At 44.0% G+C, this 25,544-nt stretch overlaps 1 protein-coding gene across 3 annotated transcripts in view; it reads left to right on the forward strand.

Moving 5' to 3' along the window:
- LOC146860184 (dual oxidase maturation factor 1-like) overlaps nucleotides 1-25,544 on the forward strand; it is a 35,365-nt gene that overhangs the window by 3,413 nt on the left and 6,408 nt on the right. The window contains exons 1-5 of one of the 3 annotated variants that reach the window (XM_085644020.1): nucleotides 7,615-7,704; nucleotides 10,905-11,072; nucleotides 14,276-14,333; nucleotides 15,338-15,472; nucleotides 24,442-24,655. In XM_085644020.1, the coding sequence (XP_085500146.1) occupies nucleotides 10,926-11,072; nucleotides 14,276-14,333; nucleotides 15,338-15,472; nucleotides 24,442-24,655 (554 nt within the window). In that variant the 5' untranslated portion in view covers nucleotides 7,615-7,704; nucleotides 10,905-10,925. Of the gene's footprint in view, nucleotides 1-7,614; nucleotides 7,705-9,916; nucleotides 10,090-10,904; nucleotides 11,073-14,275; nucleotides 14,334-15,337; nucleotides 15,473-24,441; nucleotides 24,656-25,544 lie in introns of those variants that run through there. The other 2 variants (XM_085644021.1, XM_085644019.1) reach the window with 2 other exon arrangements.

The following is a 25,544-nucleotide window of genomic DNA, read 5'->3' on the forward strand; positions in this document are numbered from 1 at the left end:
CCAGCAAGACTTTTATACTCTGCTTGTAATGTGCAGAACCAGCACTTCTCAGCAAGGCTGCCATAATTGCAATGGGTAGAACAAACACCTCTCGTCAAGGCGGCTATACTTGCAATGGACAAAACCAGCACTTCTCAGCGGGGCTGCTATACTTGTAATGAGAAGAACCAGCACTTCTCAGCGGGGCTGCAATACTGACAATGAGCAGAACCAGACCTTCTCACCTGGGCTGCTGTACTTGCAATGGAAGAAATAGCACTCCTCAGCGGGGCTACTATACTTGCAAAGAGAAGAACCAGCACTTCTCAGGGGGCTGCTATACTTGCAATAGGCAGAACTAGCACTTTTCAATGGGGCTGCACTTCTCAGCAGGGCTGCTATACTTGCAAATGAAAGAACTAGCACTTCTCAGCGGGGCATGCTATACTTGCAAAGGGAAGAACAAGCACTTCTCAGCGGGGCTGCTATACTCACAATGAGCAGAACCAGCCCTTCTCACCTGGGCTGTTGTACTTGCAATGGAAGAAATAGCACTTCTCAGAGGGGCTGCTATACTTGCAAAGAGAACAACCAGCATTTCTCTGGGGAGCTGCTATACTTGCAATAGGCAGAACCAGCACTTTTCAATGGGGCTGCACTTCTCAGCAGGGCTGCTATACTTGCAAAGGAAAGAACCAGCACTTCTCAGGGGGCATGCTATACTTGCAAAGGGAAGAACCAGCACTTCTCAGGGGGGCTGCTATACTTGTAATGGGCAGACCCATCACTTCTCAGCGGGGCTGCTATACTTGCAAAGGGAAGAACCAGCACTTCTCAGGGGGGCTGCTATACTTGCAATGGGCAGACCCATCACTTCTCAGCGGGGCTGCTATACTTGCAATGGGCAGAACCAGCACTTCTCAGGAGGGCTGCTATACTTGTAATGGGCAGAACCAGCACTTCTCAGGGGGGCTGCTATACTTGCAAATGGAAGAACCAGCACTTATCAGGGGGGCTGCTATACTTGTAATGGGCAGAACCAGCTCTTCTCAGCGAGGCAGCTATACTTGCAATTGGCAGAAGCAGCACTTCTCAGGGAGGCTGCTATACTTGCAAAGGGAAGAACCAGCACTTCTCACGGGGGCTGCTATACTTGCAATGGGCAGAAGCAGCACTTCTCAGGGAGGCTGCTATACTTGCAAAAGGAAGAACCAGCACTTCTCAGCGGGGCTGCTATACTTGCAATGGGCAGAACCAGCACTTTTCAGGGGTGCTGCTATACTTGCAAAGGGAAGAACCAGGACTTCTCAGGAGGGCTGCTATACTTGCAATGGGCAGAACCAGCACTTCTCAGAGGGGCAGCTATACTTGCAATGGGCAGAACCAGCACTTCTCAACAGGGCTGCTATACTTGCAAACGGAAGAACCAGCACTTCTCAGGGGTACTGCTATACTTGTAATGGGCAGAACCAGCACTTCTCAAGGGGGCTGCTATACTTGCAAAGAGAAGAACCAGCACTTATTAGGGGGGCTGCTATACTTGTAATGGGCAGAACCAGCTCTTTTCAGCGAGGCAGCTATACTTGCAATGGGCAGAAGCAGCACTTCTCAGGGGGGCTGCTATACTTGTAATGGGCAGACCCAGTACTTTCAGTGGGGCTGCTATACTTGCAATAGGCAGAACCAGCACTTCTCAGGGGGGCTGCTATACTTGTAATGGGCAGACCCAGCACTTCTCAGGGGGGCTGCTATACTTGTAATGGGCAGACCCAGCACTTCTCGGCGGGGCTGCTAAACTTGCAATGGGAAGAACCAGCACTTCTCAGAGGGGCTGCTATACTTGCAATGGGCAGAACCAGCAGTTTTCAGAGGGGCTGCTATACTTGCAATGGGCAGAACCAGCACTTCTCAGCAGGACCGCTATACTTGCAATGGACAGAAACTGCATTGTTCAGCGGGGCTGCTATTCTTGCAATGGACAGAACCAGCACTTCTTTGTGGGGCTGCTGTACTTGCAATGGGTAGAACCAGCCCTGTTCAGTAGGGCTGCAATGCACGTTATGGGCAGTACCAGCAGTTCTCACCATAGCAGCTCTGCCAGCAATGGGCATTACCAGCACTACTCAACAAGGCAGTTCTGTTATGCACAGACTCGGCTGTTCTCGGCAGAGCTGTGTGCACAGCCCCGCTGCCTTCAGCGGAGCTGTGCACTGCGTACAGTTCATATGACAGCGCCAGGGCTTCCTTGCAGAACAGGAACTTTCCCTTTTATGGGACAGTGTCAGGCTTCTCTGCCAGACACTCACGCCTTTTGTGGGACAGTGCCAGCACTTCCCTGCAGCATGGCCAGACTTTGAATGGAGCAGGCCTCTGTTTCTGCAGGAAGCGGGCATGTAGTGAAGAGTTCCTTACATCTTCCCCTCTAGCACTTGGAACGATAAAACATACGTGCATATTGAAATATCCCAAACGCAAAATTCCACATGTCCTGCTTCTCTATGACAGCCTACAACACAAGTTTGGAAGGGCGAGGCATGTTTGGGAGATCCCAGAAATTCGAAGAAAAGCTTCAGCGTGTGTTACAAACCACAAATACAGCATTTATTTGAGGCTCTAATTTAAATCTCGTAAACAGGCTTTTAAAGGATTGGCCTCCCTGGTTACGTCATTACAAATGCCCAAGAACACACAAACATCCAGGAGTGAAAACAGGAGCTTGCAAAATCAACTCTAACGAAACTGCAAAGCTTGTAAGTCTCCGTTACTAAGTGTTCTTTAACTCTCTCCGTCCCCCCTCCATGATCAGCTACTTGCTACCCTGGGCTAGGGCATCCGGGCGACAACTCCATCTCTTGTCGCTCCGGTCTTCCATGGTACAGGACATCCCTCCCGCTCCACAGAGAGCTGTTCAGTTCGGCCATCCTGTAAAAAGGAAAGGTCTGGCCTCCTGGCAGAGATCCATCAACCCTGGTGGCATTTACGCTTTCGACTGGCCTCTCAGGAAAGACCCCAAGCCATGGGGGAGATGGAGTTCTGTGCTGAGCCTCCAGCAAAACGTGTCTGCCATGTAGGAGCCTGACATTTCCATGGTTAATCCTTTAGCAGACTTCCGAGCCATGGGGGATCCTGTGTTCTATATTGTGAATCCACCAGTATAGCCCCACGGCCAGCCGAGAGCCTGTGAACTCCTTTGGGGAATCCTTTAGCACGACCCAGCTGCCACTGGCCAGCCTTGAGTTCGTTTGTAAATCTTCCTGCTACTTGCCACTCTGACTTCTCCAGTGGGAGCCTGGGAGTCCAATTGCACATCTTCCAGCAGAGTCACTTGATAAAGGGGGTCCTGGGATTTCCATTGTGAGTCACGTATCGTGGCCGTAAGGCCTTGGGGGAGCCTGGGGCTTACATTGCGAATCATCTGGCAGAGCTCCTCTGCCATGGGAGGAGCCGGGTTTCCATTGTGGATCCTTCAACGTATCCCTCAGCCTCTGGTGATCCTAAGATGTCCACTCTGAATACTTCAGTGATCCCCTCTGTCACGGATAGCCTGGTATGTCTGAATTCTACTGCAGAGCTCCTCTGCCATGAGGAGCCTGGGGTTCCCACTGTAAATCCTTCACAGAGCTCCTCCGCCATAGGGGACACCGGGATTTCCACATGCATCCTCTTGCAGAGCTCCTCTGTTATGGGATTTCTATTGTGAATCCTCCACAGAGCTCCTATGCAGTGGGAGGGGGCTAGGAATTCCATTGTGAGTCCTCCGGTAGAGATCGTCTGCCAGTGGGGAGCCTGGTTTTTTATCTTGAATTCTCCACTACAGTTCTTCTGCATTGGGGAAGCCTAGAATTTCCATTACAAATATTTTGCCTGAGGCCTTCAGCAATCATGGAACCTGAGATTTCCACCGTGAATCCTGAAGCAAAGCCTCTGGTCATTGGTGGGTTGGTGGTTTTCCAAGGTTCGGTTTCAATGGGCTAGAATTCTGTTGTGCTGGTCACACTGACTAGCCTCAAATTCCACTGTGCCATGCTGGGACTTGACTCTCTTATACAAACACCCCACCTCTTCCAAGCCTAGAATGCCCACTTAAAGAATGGCAGACGGTTCACCTATCTACTTCTTAGGCACCTACGGTGTTGGCTGTTGATCTGAGAGATCTCGTTCTAAGCCTGGCTTCCTCACCCAGGTCTGGTGGCTCATACCTGCGTATGGTGGCTCTGTGGACTAAGGCATCCACTTCAGAGATATGTAGTCACTGGTTTAAATCGCAGCAGGTCCACTCAGCCTTTCATCTTTCTACGGTCAATAAAATGAGTACCATATGAGTTGAGTAACTGTCTTATCAAGAGAGAGAAGTGTTTGTAGTGAATGCCCCTTTACAACACCTTAAAACGTTTCGCTGTGGGAAACAAAACGCAATAAATATTGCAGAAAACGAACTCAGAGAAAGCGGTGTTGTTTTCATAAAATATAGTAGTGCCACATCCATTATTTGTGAAAATGCCATTGTATAGGAAGCAAAAATCATATTTGGATCAAAAAGGCCAGTAAATGACTAAAAGGACATTTCCTTCTTGTGGGTGTTATTGATGCTACTACTTGATACAACACTCTCGAAACTTAGCGATCATCTGTGTTAACGTTGCTGCTGCACATATGGCCTTGCATTTTGGTTTGACTTTTTCAAAGTTTAATGGTTTCGTTTCAATAGATTTCGAAATGGGTAGACAACACTAGGGTGTTTGTGGGTGGGGTATGCGGTGAAATCACAGATCCACTGTTCCACGCACACAGAACTCCACAGACACAGTTTTGTTGTCGCACAAGAGCTGCTAGTCAGGTGGAGCAGAGGGCTATACCACTGAAAATGTGAACAGGGGGAATCAAGTGTTCAAATCAGGAATGATGAGACTATATACAAGCAGCAGGCTTCAAATTGTATACACAAATTTTAAAAAATGTCAGTCATGGTGTGTACTTCATGAAAAAGACATTCACAGTACATCTGGTCAAAAGTGTTTCCTCAGAGATTGGTCTAGAAGTTGTAAGTTTCCTAAAACACTGGCATTTTAGTCTGACCAGTGACCTGTTAACTCTGTAGAATGATTCTTAAAAAACAGTGTCCTTACCCGGCCCTGCAAGGCTGGCTTGAGGGGATTTTTAGGTCTCGTCTAGGCAGCGCATGCGCTGTCTCTTTCGAGACGCTTTATCTCCTCAATGGGTTTTTGGCATACCCAGTGATTGTCATCAGTTCTTTCATGTGCCTTTTTAAAATTTCTTGGTTTTGTATGGTGACTCAATTTCATGTCTCTTGCCTTTTGGTGTGTTGTCGACGCCAGCAGCAGCCGGTGCAGGTAAGCGCGGTGGGGCGGTGCTGGGGGGAATGTCGACAGACGACGGAAAAGGATTTATTTATTTATTTAATTTGCCCTATTCCGTCGTCTGTTGACAACCCCCGCCCCACTGCGCTTATCTGCACCGGCCACTGCTCCTGGACAGTGTCCCTGTTACATGTATATAGTATCTTCTGCTGATTTAGGTACTTTTGTTTGACTTTTAGAGGTTTCACCTGCACAGCGCTTGCGCTGCGCCAGCCCTGTGCTTGAAAAATCTATTGTTTTTAATATAAACTTAAAAGGGACTTACATCCTGTCTCCTCTCCTTCCTGGATTCTCATTGGTTCCTGTGTGTGCCACTTACCTGTCCCTCATTTCTAATCGCTGTAGCATATTTTCCTGCATTTACCAATGCTTGTTCCTCATCTGCTTCTCTTTTCAGTTTCCCGTGCTGAACTACTGTTAACATCCACTTTGGTGAAACTATACTTTCATATGGTTTTGCCTTTTACTATTGCAGCATATTTATATAACAATTTAGCACCCGGAGAGATTGAGTGATTTGTGTAGGATCACAGGGTATTGAGCAGCAAAGGCAAGACTGAACCAGGATTACCAGCTCTCAAGTCAGCAGCTCTGGCCATTGTGCCACATCCTCTCCACTCCTGTGTTATGTGTCAGGGAGCTCTTTCCTTCACGATGATTGATGAAAACAGCTCTTTATTCATTACCTATGCGAAACCGATCCAATAACATTGCTTGTTTTTCTTTTGCCATGGCTTGTTTGTAATTGAGTTGTGTGTTGACTCAAATGTACTTAATCCGAAGGTATTTGTATTTGTTTCACTTTAGCGTCTCCTGCGATTACCCCTCCCCCTTTCCCTGCATATATGCAGACAGTATCACTTTTAAAGATAGATCTTAAAAGCTGCAATGGCTACCAACTCATCTTATGTCCTTAATTTTCTGTCATGACCCCCTTAGCATGCTGGGACTTGTAGTTTAGCTTTTTTCGATATAAAAAGCAGGACTGGAGGAAAGTGAAAATCGTGAGATGCAACCAATTGGTAGCCATGTGCTGTAAATAAAAACCATGACAACGCAGGACTGGTGTCATATTTAACAGGCAACCAGAGGACAGAAGCTCGCAACAACAAATCTGTTTCCCCAGGTTATTAAAATCCGAACATAACTTGAAAAGGAGCCAAACTCACTGGTTTATCTTTGTAACCAAAAGAACGCTTATCTGCCCTTCCTGGAGAAAACAGTGATAAGACCAGGACTTTTCCTCGCGTCCCCCAGTTGGTTGTTCATTTCACAAAAATATATTTATTTCGATCCTTGATTCGGCAGTGAGCTTGAGTCGCTCGATTAACACACGTGGTAGCATAATAACAAGGGCTTTATCTCTGCTTTTTTGGCTTTAAAAGCCAAAGAAGTGGTGATAAAAATATCGCCCTATCAACAACAGGGTGCTAACATGCAAAATCGCATACGCTTCCCTTTGCATCTCTATTGAGATGCAAAGTGGGCGTTCTAGAGCAAAATAATAGGAGAAATGTCGCTAAGCAACATTTCTCCTATTATCAAGCTTCACGCTAACCCTGTTAGAGACAAAAAAAGCAGCGCTAACCACGGTTAACGCTGCTTTTTTACGTCTGCTAATTTTCAGACTTAGCCATGTAATCCAATGGGAGGTGGATTACATGGCTAAATCCACCATGGGCCATCAACAAGGATATCCCTATCCTTGCAGTTATATCGCTGCATTACCTGCGATAACCTCCCAAAATGCCGCTATCGTTGGATTTTTTATCGCCTAGGCGGTTAGCGTTGTTAATAACGCGATAACCAGGCGATATTATCCAGCGATAGCGGGCGTTAAAAAAATTAACGCTAAGCGCCCTTAGCGTTAATTCTCCTTGTTCCTTGTTAATATGCCCAGTGCTGCTTTGTTGATTTCCTCCCCTTTCCTTTAATTATTTAATTAACACAAACACAAGCTGCCGCAGCGGCTTTTAGCGGTCCGAGGACGCTTCTGTGTAAAACCAAGTGAGATGAATGCTGCCCCCCTTCGCCTGCTCAAGTAAAGTCGAGCTTTCTGTATACTTTGTTAATGTCTATCTAAATTGTTTAGTGTGTTGTCTGTGCCTAGAGGCCAGGAGAGGAGGCTAAGAGTCAGTCAATCCTTCCTCCACGCAGAGGTCAGGCACGCTTCCCCCACGCCGAGGCCAGGCAGAGGCCGCTGCGTAGACAGAGTGTGTCTTAAGGACTCCGGCCCCACTCTGTGCCTACAGGAGCAGCCACGGGGCGCAGGCAAGCACGGGCCTGACACTTGGCTCCTTCAGTGAGCCAGAACAGAGTGCGGAATCCACACGGCGGCCTGGACCGTGTAAGTGGACTAAACATGACCTCAGCCTTTAAGAAAATGGTTAATGGGCGAAGAAAGTGATCAGCGACCATGGCGTGTCACTAGGGGGTTGCCAGGTAAAGCATAGGAAGGGAAAAATTCAGGTTCAGACGAGTTACAGCTGAGGCCGAGACAGCCAGTGAAGAAACGTGTTATAATTGGAGTTGTGCTACTGCAGAGTGCTCATAATGACTCAATTGCGACAGGAAGACAGAGCGAGTGGAAGGCTCTGGAGTCTCGTGCGTGGCCTCCATCAACTGGTAAGAGAGCCGTGACTCTAACTCTGAGACCAGGACCGAGGCCGCCGGGGCCCGGAGTCCCCGACTCTGAGGCAGGTCGTTCCTATTGGACAGATCTGTACTGTTGCAGCACGTGTGGGGTCAGGAAGAGGCGAATCAACAGCCGCCATGCCAGTGTGGCAGGAATAGGTCCCTGTGGGTCGGGGGTGGAAGAGGCTGCTTGAATTCCTAGATCCCTCCGCCTGGTTGAGCTCAACCTCCGTCATTCGAGGAGAAAAACGAGTACAGGTTTAGGAAGCGCCTTGAGGCATATTTGCATTTTCAAAAGCAATTGATGAGAAGGCGTCCCACGAGTGTCTGCTGGGCCGGCCTTTGGTATGGGCGAGCTGGGCCCTGGCCCAGGGCGCCAATGTTCCGAGGGGCGCAGGGAGCAGGGTGGATTAAGGCAATGCCAACAGCAGCACCCATCGCGTCTTGCTCCAGTCTTGCCCGTGTCCCTGTGTGCTCGTTTCTGTCTGATTTGCCAGTTTGAAAGTGGTTTTAATCCTTCATTATCATAGTTTTGGCAACGTTTTTATCACCCCATTGCTCCCCTGCCTTACCCCCCTCTCACACATCAACAAAACCGTCATCAGCGTGAGGCAGCTAATCTATCCGTGATTTACTGGCGAGGTCCTGCTATGTTTGTGTTCAGAGGCCAGTCCCTGCTCAATGAGGTGCTGACCAGTGAACACAAAAGGGAGCCCCGCTACCTCGTGTAATTCACTACCAACAGCTAGGGTGCCAAATGTCTCTCCGCCCAGGCTCAGGGCGCTATTTTAGCTAAGGCCGGCTATGGGTGTCTTGGCACCGGTTGGGAAAGCTGCGTTCCCAATAACGTTGACAATATGTCAAGAGTGTGGTAGGGGCTTTTGCAGAAGAACCATGGGTCGGAAGACACGCAGGATTGTTCAGTGCAGGCCACTACACGTGGGGGTCCTCTCTCGTGAGGCGCTGTATCACGGCTGCTCAGTTTGCCTTCATTATTTACACTCCGAATGCAACTCTATTTCGAACGCGTCGAGAGAGGAGTGGTGGCCTTAAAGCGCTGAACATTGCACTGTTTTGGGGACTTGAGGGCCCCTCACTTGCTTCAAATGATGGAGGCATGCAGGACAGAGATGGGGAGGGATCTGTGTTTTGGAATTTGACTTACACCAGCCCCATTTAAAGGCCGTGTGAACTTGGATGAAAGTGAGAGGCTGGTGAACGTAAAGTGAAGTCGGTCAAATGTGCGTCAGCCAAGTTTTGTGACTGCACCAAAGGAATGATTCGTGGACAGCCAGCCGTAGGTTTACTCCTAGCCACAGGATTTCACACCGATAAGGGTCGGGACTTTCTGCTGATGTGCATACAGGCTTGGGGTAGAGTTTGCACGGATGCTTGGGAGCTAGGAGTGTTCAACAGACGGGGGCCTTGGCGGGGAGGGAAGCGGTCTCTATGGTCTGGGACAGTGCCGGGAGGGGCTGTGGCTGCTCGACGGGGGCTCTCTCTCGGCAGTGGTGGTCCACCTGCTGCTGTCCCTCGGGGAAGCGGGGCAGTTTCAGTTCCCGCTGCCCCGAGGGGACACTGCACCTGCCACTTTTGTTGTTGTTGTAACTTTGTGATCTTCTCATTGCTCAATATTCAAAATAAATAAAAGTTGCGAATGGTTCATCATTGCAACTTCGTACAGCCTTCAGGAGGTTTACAAACGTTTTTGTAAATTTCCATTTTCAGAATTCATTTTTGTGTGGAGATTTTAATAATGTCCAGTTGGGGAGTGTGCCCAGCACAGCGGCGCTGAGCTGTTGATTTTGTCAGGTGGGTGGCTTGTTGGCTTGGCTGCCTGCGACACCGCACACTCCTTTAGACAGGGTTGTGCATGAAATCATGCAATCATGCTGAGCTCTGACTCGGTAAACAACTCCCGGGCTGGACTGAGACGGCAGTGAGGGAGGTGGCCAGAAACTGGGAGCTGTCTGCCCGGATTTCCAGGAGCCTCCTTTGGGAAGGGCGACTTGTCGCACAGCAACGCGCATCTCCACTTCGATGTGCAGAGAAGCCGGGCTTGGTTGGACTCGAGGCTCTCCGCGGCGACCCGTGGACTGTAAGGGTGATGTAGCGTCTTTAATTGTACATCAAAGGAGTTCACTTGAATAGATGCAAAGTGAGGCTTGGCTCTAGAAACATACATGTGCCTCTCAGAGGGGCATATTTACAAGCCAGGCGATAAAATTATCGCCGCTTTAGCGGCAGAAAACTGCCGTTAAAACGGTGATAATGGGCTTGATAATATGCTCTATGGAATTCCAATTGAAGCCCATGTTAGATGTGAAGGACGTCTAACCTGAGCTTCAATTGGAATTCCATAGAGCATATTATCAAGCCCATTATCGCCGCTTTAGCGGCAGTTTTCTGCCACTAAAGCGGCGATAATTTTATCGCCTATCTTGTAAATATGCCCCTAAATGTGCTCCAGAAGAAATGTGGGGTCACAGTTCACATGTGCGGCTGGCGCTGTCTAGGGATAGGAGGCCTGGCGCGTTTACACTTCGTCTTCCCAAAAAGTGAAGTAGCCACGTAGAGCGATCTTAAAGCCATCTAGGCTTACAGTGCGGCAGTGTTGATGCGCAGAGGCAATGCCCAGCTCAGCTAGAATGCCCCGAGCTGAGGGTGTTGCGCAGTTATGGTTGTTGTGTGTGAGGTGGTTGACCCCACAACGCGTGCTATGCCAGGACGTTCTGTGGAGGGCTCACGCGCCTTCTGTGTGGCGTCTGCAGGGATCAGTCGTGGGAGACGCGTGTAACTCTGTGTTCCTCAGCAGCACATTTTTGTACCTTAATGTAATGGGAACACTTTCTGACGTGTGCATTTGGCCACGTGAATAAAAACCTTCTTTTTTGTTGTTGTTGTTTGTTTCAGATTTCAGCAGACATCAGAACAATGACGCTCTTCGACGGTGTCTACCCCTTCTATCCCCAGAGGAGGCGGCCGTTCATCTTCGACGTCGAGCTGATCATCGTCATCATCGTCTTCCTGACGTTCGCGTGCTCCTTCCTGCTCATCCTGCCGGGGATCCGAGGCCGAGCGGTAAGGGACGTCACACTGTCACGCATACATCCCTTCCTGTTATTCGACAGCGTCAGAGGAAGTTTATGATAATCCACTCTCCTGCGGGTATCTGGCCTGAAGGAAGACGGGCAGGCCCCGGCCTGCCGCAGTTTCACGCGCTCAGCCCCGCCACGGCTGACTCATGTTCACGGTTAGGTCTGTGAACATCTCAGCTTTGACCCGAAGCAGCCTGGCCCTTGAGGGAATCCGGACTGGTAGTTTCAGGCTCGTACTACTGGATAGCGGGAGGGCTGCCACTTGACCAGTTGGGCTGGGGCAGGATCATTCACATTTGGCCGAAGACCTCTGGCCGTGATAGAGTCCAGATACTTTTACTTTTTGTGACTGAAAGTATGCAGATACTCTTTATTGCCCCGAATTCACTATCTCCAGGAGGCCACCTTTTGAGTAAACTACCCGAAGTTTTTGATATGGGGCATTTTTACAGATACTATGACATTTCTGACGTGCTGACTCTGCCCCAGGTCCACCGGCTTTCCAGAGGAACTAGTCTGAAAGAAAATCTATTTATATTTTTGTGTAATCAGTGCTTTAAGTGAGGGGGACAAGTGAGTGTGTGTGGGGGAGTGGGAGAGGGGCCCCAGAGGGCGCTTGGCTATGTAGTTGAGGGCGTGGCTTAAACGCATAACCTACATAGCTGTGATTTCCATAGTGGGCCATTCAACCCGTACTTTGGTTTCTCTCAGAGTTCTGTTATTGAATCCAGATATATAACACAACAACTGATAAACACCTAAAACCAGTCATGACTGTTGGCTTTGTCGGTTGTTAGCTATTTCAGATCAGTGGTTGTTGGCTATGTAAGATTGAGTGACAACAATAAGTGCCCTTTTTTCACTCTTATGAATGCACTTCCTGGCATCTCCTTCACTTTACCACTACCCCTAAACGCACCACGCACCCACTCGCCTGTAAACCCTGCATTTATTTTCTTTTACTTTCGCCATGTCAATATTTTGACATCTGTGCATCTCTATCACACATCTGCACAGGGAAAAGGTGTGGCGCAGCGGCCAGGGCAACTGACTCCGGAACCCAGGGGCTCATGGTTCGATCCCCAGCGCCGGTGGCAGATCAGCCCAGCCCCATGTGGAAAGTCTTCACAAACAGAGAAAATAAACCTAAATTCACAAAGCCAGTAGGTGTGGCATTGGCAAGCTGGCACTGTGATTATTTTTTATATTGCAAGCATGTGCCTCAACAATAAAAAGAAACCATAAAAATCATGGTGCTGCCTCAATGTAGCGGCCATATAATGTCAATAAAATGACTTTAAAAGTAATCAGCCCATATAATCATAGTACATTTGGTGTGCCAGTCATTTTAAGTTTGCCATATTTTCACATTTTATAAGCTCCCCCCCCTTTTTAGGTCTCGCCTGAGACAGCGCTTTAGCGCTGTTCTGGCGAGACTTATAGTAAGCACTTTTGGAAGTGCAAACGAGTGCTTTCAGGCCGCCAACTACTGTGCATGTGTGCCGGGCGCGCGCACCATTTGGCAGCCTGAAAGCACTCGTCTTTCACTTTCGCCTGTCACACAGCCCGCTGTTGTTTCCAACCTCCCCTTGAACAGCGTGAGCAGAAAGGCCACAACAGTCCCGAGTCAGTCTCCCCCTCCCAGATGGCATCGGCTGAGAGGACTCTGTAGCTCAGCCTTCTGCTTCCCTCTGCCCCCCTCCCATGCTGCCTTCGGACAGTATCAGCAGAGAGGCCACGCAGCACAGCCCTCTTCTGCCCCCTCAACCACCACCTTCGGACAGCATCAGCAGAGAGGCCTCGCAGCCCAGCTGTGTTCTGCCCCCCACCCCGCCTTTAGACAGCATCAGCAGAGAGGCCGCAACAGCCCCCCCCCCCACGCCACCTTCAGACCGCATCAGCGGAGACGCATAGATGCCAAGGTTTCATATTGCTTGTGTATGACATTTTCATAACTTCACTTTAATTCTGAGTGGCATTCAGCGATTATGGGTGACACTTTGTTGCAAGCAAAATGAAGACGAGGGAAACATATACATCAGAAATTACCTGTCTTTTTCAAAAATAAATTGACTGCTAAAGGTGACATTCGACATCTTGAAATCGTAAATAATAAAAAAAAAAGGCAAGGCATACACGTGCATACGTCATCACACTGGGCCGCCACTTATTTTTGCTGGTCTGTCCCTTTTACATCCATCTGTCCTCTTTGACCCCCGCGCCTCTTACATTGTCCCGCTGTTTCTGCCGCTCTTATATCCACATCACAAAAGTCTGATGCCGCAGGGACGCACACATATACCGCAGCAACTCAAATGGACTTGGGAACCTGCATATCCAAGCAATACCTGGTCCCCGTCAGAATTTTTAATGAGCAACACCATTATGCTTACTGATCTGTGAAAGTTAAGTGCATTAACGCATTTAATAACATGAAGCCTACATGAGTCTTCTAAACCTGAACAACAAATACATAACCTACATGGACCACCATGATGCGTCCATAGATTGTTTTTGCATTGCAATAATAAATATATAAAGTATGACAACACAACGTGACACCAAAATATATATCAGTAGCTTTGGGAGCAGCTTCACCCTGACTATGCTTTTTACAAGTATCCCCGGCCTCCAGCATGTAACTCTACCTTTCTCTAACTCTCTTTTCAATCTCTATCTCATTCTCTTTCTCTCTCTCTTCACTCTACCTCATACTTGTATACGCAGATAACTCGAACTATCTCTATGTAGCAACTCGCTCTCCCTTTCTATCATTTTCGCACTTGCTCTCACATAAGTAAAATACATTTCCATTACAACGCCAATAACTCTAACTCTAAAAAAATGCGAGACCTATTGCATTGCAAATGCTTGTTTACTTTCCTTCTCTTTTTCATCTGCAGTGCATCACATCCAACACAGTTACTGTTTCTATACCGAGCAGCCATTTTGAAGGATATTGTCCCTATTGTATCATTGTTTTACTGTTCCAAGATGGCTGGCATATTTGGAAGCAATATTTCAACCATCGGAATGGTACATCAATTAGTGACTGTACACAATATCGTTCCAAGGTGGCCAGTCACTTATTTCACACCCCTCTACTGATCAAGCGAGAGGCTGAGGGTCTCTTTCGAGGGTTAAGTCGGACCACTCTAACCCACCTTTCTATTCTTTCCCCTCCAGAGGCTGTTCTGGTTCTTCAGAGTGATCACAAGTCTCTTCATTGGAGCTGTCATTGTTGGTAAGGAGTCGCATTGTTTTCTGAGAGCTAATTGTTGTTGTAATGTAAAGATCCAGGCAAAGGTACAGTCACCCAACCCGAGGTCTTTTCACCGACATTTATTGGGGATTAAGTCCATTTAAACCTGCTATTCATTCTGACCCTGGGCAGGTCCTTTATTCAGATAAATCACTTCACATTATTTCGATCAAAAAGACTTGGTCTGCTGGAATAAATCACAATATGAAGATGTGTATTGTTGGCTATAATTGATTTGTGAAGGCCCAATTCCAGAATGGCAGTACATGATGCATTGTGGAAGCAGCCAATAAGCCATTGCCCTTGAAATGCATGGCCTGCTTCTGAATTAATTATGCAGGTACAAGACCTCTGTTTTCAATACTGTCCAGCACCCTCTTCCTGAGCTATGTCAGTATCTGGCTGGCATGGAAAGCAGCACCCCCTGCCAGCCCACACAGCCTCAGAGAAGTCCCTCACTTGCATAGGACTCTTGGAAGAACCTTCTAGATGACCAACACCAAGAGACCACAGCTTTGATTAAGCCATTGGATTGTGTTTCATCATTGTAGAAATAGCCAACCTACTCACCCCTAAGAGAACCGTTCATTCGATTTGTTACATAGAGCTAAAGTGACTAGCCGAAAGATTTAGGCAGTGCCAGTGTTTGGTTCAGGATATGAACTCAAGCATTCCAGAATGACTCCACAGCTCACCTGCCTCAGTGCCTGAGGACTGCTGATGTAGAGTGACGCTTTTGCAACTTTCACGAGAGCTTGCATTCTAAATTCTCCACCGGCCAAGTCAAAGTAGTATCATAGCAAACTATAAAGTGCCTCTAATTAGTATCTCTTCTCAGCACATGATGTCCTAAACAGGCCTTGTATTCAGAGCTGAGAACTGGCACAAGCTATGTTCAGTCAATAAGTAAGGCTGAAATAGGCAGCAGAACCTATTGTCGCCTCATACTGTTTCTAAAATGTTCCTTATTTCACTTTCCTTCATAGCTGTTAACTTCACCAGCGACTGGGAGACGGGCTCCGTCACTGCCAATACCACCTACAAATCCTTCAGCAATGCCATGGTGAATGCAGAAGTAGGGCTCCAAGTTGGACTGTCGGGTGTAAACATCACACTTACAGGTGAGAAGTTGTGCCTGGGGATGCTTGTGAGTAATTGACGAGAAAATCCAATCATACTATGTCATTGACTATACGCCTCTAGACAAAGGGTGTCAGCATGAAGACTACCAGACCATAATTGTACAACAATCTGTGACATAGTTCACTGATGGGACAAGGCCAGTACAAGAACGGGTGGTTGAGCATCAGTGAAGAGACCATGTTTGAATGATAATGGGGCATGAACAATAGGTTTTGTGAGGAGGCAATGCTTGAAGAGTGATAGGTGGTAGTGGATGAGCAGCAATGGCTAAGGCATGCACTGATAGGACAATGCTAGTACAACAGTGGCTGTTTAGGCATTATTATCGAGGCAATGTTTGAGTATTAATGGGTGGCGGTACATGTACAACATGGGTGACACAGGACACTGATGAGACAACACCAGTACAGCAATGGGTAATTCTGCATCAGTGAAGAGGCAATGCTTGAACTGCAATGGGTGATGGAACATGTACAACAATGGGAGACACAATGCGCTAATGGGACAACACCAGTACAACACCGTGCAAATCAACATCAATAAATAGTCCATGCTTGAACAGCAATGCGCAATAAGGTATGTACAAAATGGGTGACACGATGCAGTAATGGGACAATACCAGTACAACGATGTATGATTGTTCATCAGTGATATGACAGTGATTGAATAATAATGGGTGATAAGGCATGTACAACAAAGTGTGATTTGTCGTCCGTGATAAGGCAATGCTTGATGAGCGGCAGTGCACATACAACAATGGCTGACAGAGTGTACTGATGGGATACTGCCTGTATATTAATAGTTGATCAGGCATCCATGAAAGTCAATGCTTGAATAACAATGTATGATGAGACTTATGCAACAATAAGTGACAGAGTTGCCTGGTTGAGCAATTGTTCTACAGTAATTGGTGGACAGCAAGGCCTATACACCTATAGACTATGCCACCACTGATCGGACAATCTCTGTCAACCTTGGATGAGACCATCCCACATGATGGTGGGTGGCAGGCCATTACTGATGAGATGGTGTCAGACACCCATGAGTAACTGGCGACCATTCATTAAACAATGAAGCATGATAATGGTCCGTAAGCTGTCACTGATGAGCAATACTGAGGCAATATAAAGTGTTTCCGTCTAACAGACCATTCAGCACAACGGAGGGTGACAGGATACCAATCATTAGAAAAAGTCTGCTGGTTGGTGATTGGGACTCTCTGAGCACTATTTATTAGACAGTGATGCCTAACATCAGTTGACTCAGCATTGGTCGAAAGACAATGAAGTAGAACAGCGGGCAATGGGGTACCTCCCATTATACACTGCAGCAGAAGAGTTAGTAAGTGGAAAGAAAATAAAGTCAGACACTGGGTGACTGGGCATAAAAGAGACTGCGCACTGCGAGACAAGGCATGGGTCAAGTTCCAGAGCGACTACAGAGCTAATGAGGCTGTACATGGAAAGCCGGGGATGGGTTACAACAGAAAACGTTATGGGCAATATTAGAGAGAAAGAAAACATGTTGATACTTTACTGTCAAAATAATACGGGAACTGGCAACGGTTCTTTGACACTTCATGAAGAATGTGCATGGTTGGGTCTGGCACTGAGGCGAAATCAGTTTATTCTAGTCCCGGTTTTGCGGAATGTGATGCCACAAGCTGCCCAGTCATCATAGGCGGCCACACAGACTTTGGGATGCAATCCAGGAAGCAATTATGAAATGAAGACTAAAGCCTCAACCATTGAAGCCAAGTCAGTGATCGTATTATGTGTCGTGGGTCACCCTAATCAGAGCTGGACTGGACATACAGAGTCAGAGTGGGGCAGACGACCAATTCCAGAGCTTGGTGAGCTGCGTCCTCACAACATCCAGCCCTAAAAGCGGTTTCTGATCTCACTGGGTGCAAGGACTTAGCTTCTGGGATTGTCTTGGCTCTCAAAAGCAAAGTACATGACATTTCTGTCGACTGTTCCTGGTGTTAAGTGGGGAGTTATGATCTGAAAACAAATTCTCTCCCATCCCACTGACACCCGTAGGTTGAGCTTCAAAGTAATTTATTTAAAAAAGAGACTATTATAATCGATGTTCGATGTGCAAATGAAACTCTCCTCTTGTCTGAGCTTTTTTTGCAATCAATGATTGCTTTCTTTATCATGTAAATAAAAAGAAATGTAGAAATAAAGGTAGCTAGGAAGTTGTGTGCTTGGAATCGCAAATGAGGCATATTCCATAGAATGGGGCACTATCCTGGCGTGTCATGGCTTTCTAAGGAGGCTCATTCCTAGAACTGTGTGTATCCTAGATCAAAGCCCCACTTGGATACTCTGTCGCTGTGCAGATTTCTTATCCTTCTCAGTAAATCCTGACTAAAAGACTATTCTCGAGGTTTTTTGATGGAATTCACATTTGAGCAACTATAATAAAATAATAGTTTCACAGAATGATGTCTTTGTTTCTCTTTACCAGAGAGTGTCGAGCACTGGCTTGCGGTTTCCGACACCTGCAAGCACTTAACAAAACACTTAAATACATTAATAGTTACTTAACACAAAGCACCACCACGGCTGACCACCGGTTCTGCACCTCAGTCTTACTGTATACAAAAATATAAGTCCTGTGCACAATTCTTCCAAAAGTCCGCCGCAGAAGGACTTTACTGATTTACAGATATAAAGACTTTTTTAACGAAAGAGGAAGGTGCACCAGTAAAAAGTCCAAAACAATATGGAGAGTCCTTATTACGTTTCTTTAATCCTTGTATATTTTCTTAAAAACAGACATCAGCCAACGCGTTTCGTTCTATAAGACAAGAACTTCTTCAGGGCTGAAACAAGTAACAAACAAATATACAGACATAACTACATTGATATAAAAATATATAGTCATACACTATATTGTAAACGACAAAGAAGCACATAGGACCATACAGAACGACATTGATATATACACAAATATTCATACAATACATATATATATATATACAAATATACATCAAACATTTGTACTATAAAAACATACAAATACATTCAAATGTCATGAATAGTATAAAATCCAATAGCAACCATTAATTCAAAGAATAAAGTGCATTGTGAATATTCCCAAGCCATTTTAAACACGCATATATTCATATTTTTCTAGAATATATTTAGTGACAAGAAGCAACCATAAACTTAATTGGTGTGCAACCTATTGAAAATACCCCAACAGTAAAGTTAAAAATGGGGGAAGATGTATATAATTAAAGCGATCTCACCTCTACTTTAGCGAAGTTGGATTCCCGCAAATATCAATCTGGTTCCACACGATCAATAGATCGGTATTGTAATACAATTCAGTAAAGAATTCAAGGATGTATATAAAATTGAGTCATAAGGATGTCTTTCAAAGGTCTAAAAGTTTGGTAACCGAGAAGGAAAGAGAAAAAAGTTCTTCAACAGAAAGACCGTGAAAATGAAAAAATAAACACGAACAATAAATTTTGCTCGTAGGTATGCAACATGAATGGTTGTCAATAATCAACAAAAATTAATAAGCAAATAACCTTGCATATGTTTTATCAATGAAATATTATCGGCGATTCAATTTATATACAGCATGCCAATGTGTATTTAAAACGAGATATTCAGTTGATAAAACCATATTATGGTCATACTGAAGAATAGTCTCAAATAATAGCTCACCTAAATAATGTTGGAAATTCAATTGGAAAATATAATTGAGACCATCGTTAAAGGATGCGAGTATGTCCTTTGAGTCATGGCGCCAAGTGGCATGAATCTGAATGTTATTTGAACATTCCAGAGCGCTAGGATGTAAAAAAAGCGAGAGAAAAGCGATGAACGAAGGAAAAGTACACAAAAGTGAAAAGCAGCAATAAGTGAAAAAACAGAAAGATAATACTCAAATCGAAATAAATTACTCTAAGTATGAGAGATTAGCATGACCACAGTGCTAGTAGTCACAAATAGAATTAATTCTTCTTAAGATTGATAAATATTCAAACAACATTTGAGCGCTTGGTCACAAGGTACAATTATGATTTAAGAATACTTAAAGTTGTCAAACCTATGTAATGCTATTCTTTTGGCATAGCATAAAAACCCATAAGGCATGTAACATGTATATCTCCAAAACATGTTTAGACACGGTATCACTGACCCCAATATAAGGCAAAAAATACTGTTCACTATCGATCCCTACTATATGTCTGACCGGAAAGTTAGGTAGCGAATAACTGCAACAGAATTTCCAGTTACCAGGATTCAAAAAACGGGTGATGTAGGTGAAATGAAAGCTTACCTTGTCCTAATACGAAAAGCAGCGAAAGGGATAACGCGATCAAACAGCACACCTGTGTATTCACAGGTTACCGCGGAAATGCTATTTGAAACTATTGCCGGAAATGAGGTGACGCCTCCCAAAGCGTAAGTTGAAGGGCCTGTAAATAAAGACGCCATATTGGAGTGGCGTAAAGCGAGCATCGAAATATATAAACCCCTAAGAACGGTTTTGAAAATATAAAGAAGGAAGTAAATGACCCAAAAATACCCAAAATAATAACTAAGGCATTTACCATCTGCCAATATGTAACCAAAAAAGAAGAAATAAAAACAATCATATGTAGCGTGAATAGAAAAACATAATTATTAATATATCGCGTCCAAAATATATCCAGACCTCAGTGGAATAATCCCACTTGATCATAATTGCGGATGCGGAACGCATGGGCCGGATTGTGCTGGTAGAACGGATATCTGAAAACACGGCCACATATATTGTAAAATCGGACGAGAAGCGCCATATTTAAGTGATGTAGTAATCACACTTAATCACAATTGTGAATTCGAATCTCATCGCCGGAATAGTACTAGTAGACCGGACATCTGAAAAATACAGGCGCATATAACGTAAAGTCGAGCGAAATGTGCCGTATTTAAGTGATGTGTAAATCAGGCATTGTTGTGTATGCAGTATTTACGGGCCAGACAAAAGTAATATATTTGGGACTGGAAAAGAAATGTTGTATATATCTTAATTGATTGGAGGTAATATATCTACACCTATATTGTCGAAATAGATGTCTTTATAGAGAAGAATATATTTGTTATTTGTACCACATCCCAGGTATATAATGGGAGTGAGAAAATAGACAATAGCACTATGGACATACACACACGAAAAAGGAAAGGAAAAATGAAATCAAAAAAATATATATGTAAGGGATGCATCAGACAGATATGAACTGATCCCAGATCATATCCAAATGATTAGATACACATATTGGTAATGACCGTGTATCGTCACGAACATAGAACAGAGGCTCAGCTTAAATAAAAGAAAATATAGTTCAACCATCATAAAAAATAATGCATCTCGGTATCGGAATTGTGTCCCAAGGTGGCAGCTCGTAGACGACAAATCCATTTAGATTCACATTGTCTCAGTATCAACTCTCTATTTTGTCCTCTTTTGCCTCCAGGAATATGTTCTATTCCATGGAACCAAAAAGAAGAAGGGCAGTCTGTATGTTTCATCCTGTAATGTTCAGTGATGGGGTATCTGGTATCATTATTTAATAGTGCTCTCCTATGTTCTTGTATACGTGTTTTTAAAGGGCGGATGGTACTACCCACGTAAATGATGTCACAGTCACATCCCAGGATATATACAACATGGGTAGTATTGCAATTGATAAATTCGTTGATGTTAAACGTTCGTACACAGTTGTACGAGAAGCTTTTGGTTTTGTTTTTACCCATGGGGCATACATTACAGCTACCGCAAACAAAGAATCCTTTAGGTTTATTTGGAAGCCAAGTACCACTTGTTTGTGGGGAGGTAATATAACTGGGACACAATTCGTTTCTCAAGGAAACGCCTTTTTTGTATGTAACACTAGGCATTATGGAAATACTATCTTTGAGTCCATCAATGGAAGTCAAAAGATGCCAATTCTTTCTTAAAGCTCTAAATATACCATCACTATGTGTAGTGTATTGAGTAATAAATCTTGCCATGTTGTTAGATTTGTCACCAATTTTGCTTTTGTCCAGTAGTGTCGCATCCCTGGTTGAGGACAAAATTCTTCTTTCAGCATTATCAAGAATCTTATTACTGTAACCTCTGGTTTGAAATCTTTTTTTAGTTTCACTGACATTTGAGAGAAAATTATTCTGTGTACGAACGTTTAACATCAACGAATTTATCAATTGCAATACTACCCATGTTGTATATATCCTGGGATGTGACTGTGACATCATTTACGTGGGTAGTACCATCCGCCCTTTAAAAACACGTATACAAGAACATAGGAGAGCACTATTAAATAATGATACCAGATACCCCATCACTGAACATTACAGGATGAAACATACAGACTGCCCTTCTTCTTTTTGGTTCCATGGAATAGAACATATTCCTGGAGGCAAAAGAGGACAAAATAGAGAGTTGATACTGAGACAATGTGAATCTAAATGGATTTGTCGTCTACGAGCTGCCACCTTGGGACACAATTCCGATACCGAGATGCATTATTTTTTATGATGGTTGAACTATATTTTCTTTTATTTAAGCTGAGCCTCTGTTCTATGTTCGTGACGATACACGGTCATTACCAATATGTGTATCTAATCATTTGGATATGATCTGGGATCAGTTCATATCTGTCTGATGCATCCCTTACATATATATTTTTTTGATTTCATTTTTCCTTTCCTTTTTCGTGTGTGTATGTCCATAGTGCTATTGTCTATTTTCTCACTCCCATTATATACCTGGGATGTGGTACAAATAACAAATATATTCTTCTCTATAAAGACATCTATTTCGACAATATAGGTGTAGATATATTACCTCCAATCAATTAAGATATATACAACATTTCTTTTCCAGTCCCAAATATATTACTTTTGTCTGGCCCGTAAATACTGCATACACAACAATGCCTGATTTACACATCACTTAAATACGGCACATTTTATATTTTCAAAACCGTTCTTAGGGGTTTATATATTTCGATGCTCGCTTTACGCCACTCCAATATGGCGTCTTTATTTACAGGCCCTTCAACTTACGCTTTGGGAGGCGTCACCTCATTTCCGGCAATAGTTTCAAATAGCATTTCCGCGGTAACCTGTGAATACACAGGTGTGCTGTTTGATCGCGTTATCCCTTTCGCTGCTTTTCGTATTAGGACATGGTAAGCTTTCATTTCACCTACATCACCCGTTTTTTGAATCCTGGTAACTGGAAATTCTGTTGCAGTTATTCGCTACCTAACTTTCCGGTCAGACATATAGTAGGGATCGATAGTGAACAGTATTTTTTGCCTTATATTGGGGTCAGTGATACCGTGTCTAAACATGTTTTGGAGATATACATGTTACATGCCTTATGGGTTTTTATGCTATGCCAAAAGAATAGCATTACATAGGTTTGACAACTTTAAGTATTCTTAAATCATAATTGTACCTTGTGACCAAGCGCTCAAATGTTGTTTGAATATTTATCAATCTTAAGAAGAATTAATTCTATTTGTGACTACTAGCACTGTGGTCATGCTAATCTCTCATACTTAGAGTAATTTATTTCGATTTGAGTATTATCTTTCTGTTTTTTCACTTATTGCTGCTTTTCACTTTTGTGTACTTTTCCTTCGTTCATCGCTTTTCTCTCGCTTTTTTTACATCCTAGCGCTCTGGAATGTTCAAATAACATTCAGATTCATGCCACTTGGCGCCATGACTCAAAGGACATACTCGCATCCTTTAACGATGGTCTCAATTATATTTTCCAATTGAATTTCCAACATTATTTAGGTGAGCTATTATTTGAGACTATTCTTCAGTATGACCATAATATGGTTTTATCAACTGAATATCTCGTTTTAAATACACATTGGCATGCTGTATATAAATTGAATCGCCGATAATATTTCATTGATAAAACATATGCAAGGTTATTTGCTTATTAATTTTTGTTGATTATTGACAACCATTCATGTTGCATACCTACGAGCAAAATTTATTGTTCGTGTTTATTTTTTCATTTTCACGGTCTTTCTGTTGAAGAACTTTTTTCTCTTTCCTTCTCGGTTACCAAACTTTTAGACCTTTGAAAGACATCCTTATGACTCAATTTTATATACATCCTTGAATTCTTTACTGAATTGTATTACAATACCGATCTATTGATCATGTGGAACCAGATTGATATTTGCGGGAATCCAACTTCGCTAAAGTAGAGGTGAGATCGCTTTAATTATATACATCTTCCCCCATTTTTAACTTTACTGTTGGGGTATTTTCAATAGGTTGCACACCAATTAAGTTTATGGTTGCTTCTTGTCACTAAATATATTCTAGAAAAATATGAATATATGCGTGTTTAAAATGGCTTGGGAATATTCACAATGCACTTTATTCTTTGAATTAATGGTTGCTATTGGATTTTATACTATTCATGACATTTGAATGTATTTGTATGTTTTTATAGTACAAATGTTTGATGTATATTTGTATATATATATATATGTATTGTATGAATATTTGTGTATATATCAATGTCGTTCTGTATGGTCCTATGTGCTTCTTTGTCGTTTACAATATAGTGTATGACTATATATTTTTATATCAATGTAGTTATGTCTGTATATTTGTTTGTTACTTGTTTCAGCCCTGAAGAAGTTCTTGTCTTATAGAACGAAACGCGTTGGCTGATGTCTGTTTTTAAGAAAATATACAAAGATTAAAGAAACGTAATAAGGACTCTCCATATTGTTTTGGACTTTTTACTGGTGCACCTTCCTCTTTCGTTAAAAAAAAAATTAATAGTTACTTGTGAGACTTCTACAAATAAATCTGCACAACTAAAAGAGCACTTGAATATTGAATAAGCGTTACTAACCTATTCATTTTATTTGTCCTTCTTCTTTTATTACCAGGAAACCCTGTGAACCAGATTAACGAGACTATTGATTACAACGAGCACTTCGACTGGAGCTTTCAAGATGACTATGACGAGTACTACTTCGAAGGTCTCCGCAAGGGGCTACCAAACCCCATCATGTACATCGCTGAAAAGTTCACCTCCACCAGCCCTTGTGGCTTGTATATGCAGTACAGACTTTCGGGACACTATGCATCAGCTACCATGTGGTAAGTGCTACTGCCCTCGAAGGTGGCGTTTGGTTGTCATTGGGCATCTGTGTAACCATTGTGGAAATGTTTTGCTATCTATGCCCTAAAATGTTGCTGTGAAGTTCAATGAGGTCTCCTATTGAATACAAAGATTTAGGGCCTGATTTGGATCTTGGCGGACGGGATACTCCGACGCAACAGTGACGGATATTCCGTCCGCCGAAATATAAATCCCACAGGATATAATTGGATTTATATTTAGGCGGATGAGATCTGTCACTATTCGTTTAAATCAGTCCCTTCGACATTGCTTAAGCCCGCTGCAGAATGATATTTAGAATTCCAAAATGTATCCAATTTTTGCTTTTCTGTTAGAATAAGGAACAGAATATTAGAATAGTTTAAAAGTCCTAATTGAGTCGATACTAGTCAAATTGAAAGAAGAAATCTGACACCATGTGCCTGGAAATGGGTTGGACAGATCTGAGCCAATGTTTGTGGCAGAATGGTGGACAAGAGATGGGCGAGCTTTCTCGAAAGCAGCTCTCATCCCCTCTCTTGGTTTCCCGTCCCAGTTGGCCATTAATTGTTAAGACAGTCTCCAAAAAGCCTAATCGGAAATATCTGCCAGGTGGTATACACTATGGCATTAATCACCAATTAGCCTGCTAGTCTCCCTCTCCCAGTAAATATCTGGTGGCTGTAGCATACTATTGTGAGAGGGATCAATTCGTCTGCCTATCACGAAGATAGCATAGTTGGTGGGGGTCTTGACTGTCCATCCCGCTGTAGTGTATACTGATATAAAAATGCATGTCAGCCATTGAGCACTGTGGTGGGGGTTGGTGGTTCTCTCATCCCACATGGAAGTTAATATAAGAAAAATGGAAGCCAGATGTTGCGAACT

The sequence above is a fragment of the Triturus cristatus genome, chromosome 3_1, assembly GCF_964204655.1.
Source record: "Triturus cristatus chromosome 3_1, aTriCri1.1, whole genome shotgun sequence".
Lineage (NCBI taxonomy): Eukaryota > Metazoa > Chordata > Amphibia > Caudata > Salamandridae > Triturus > Triturus cristatus.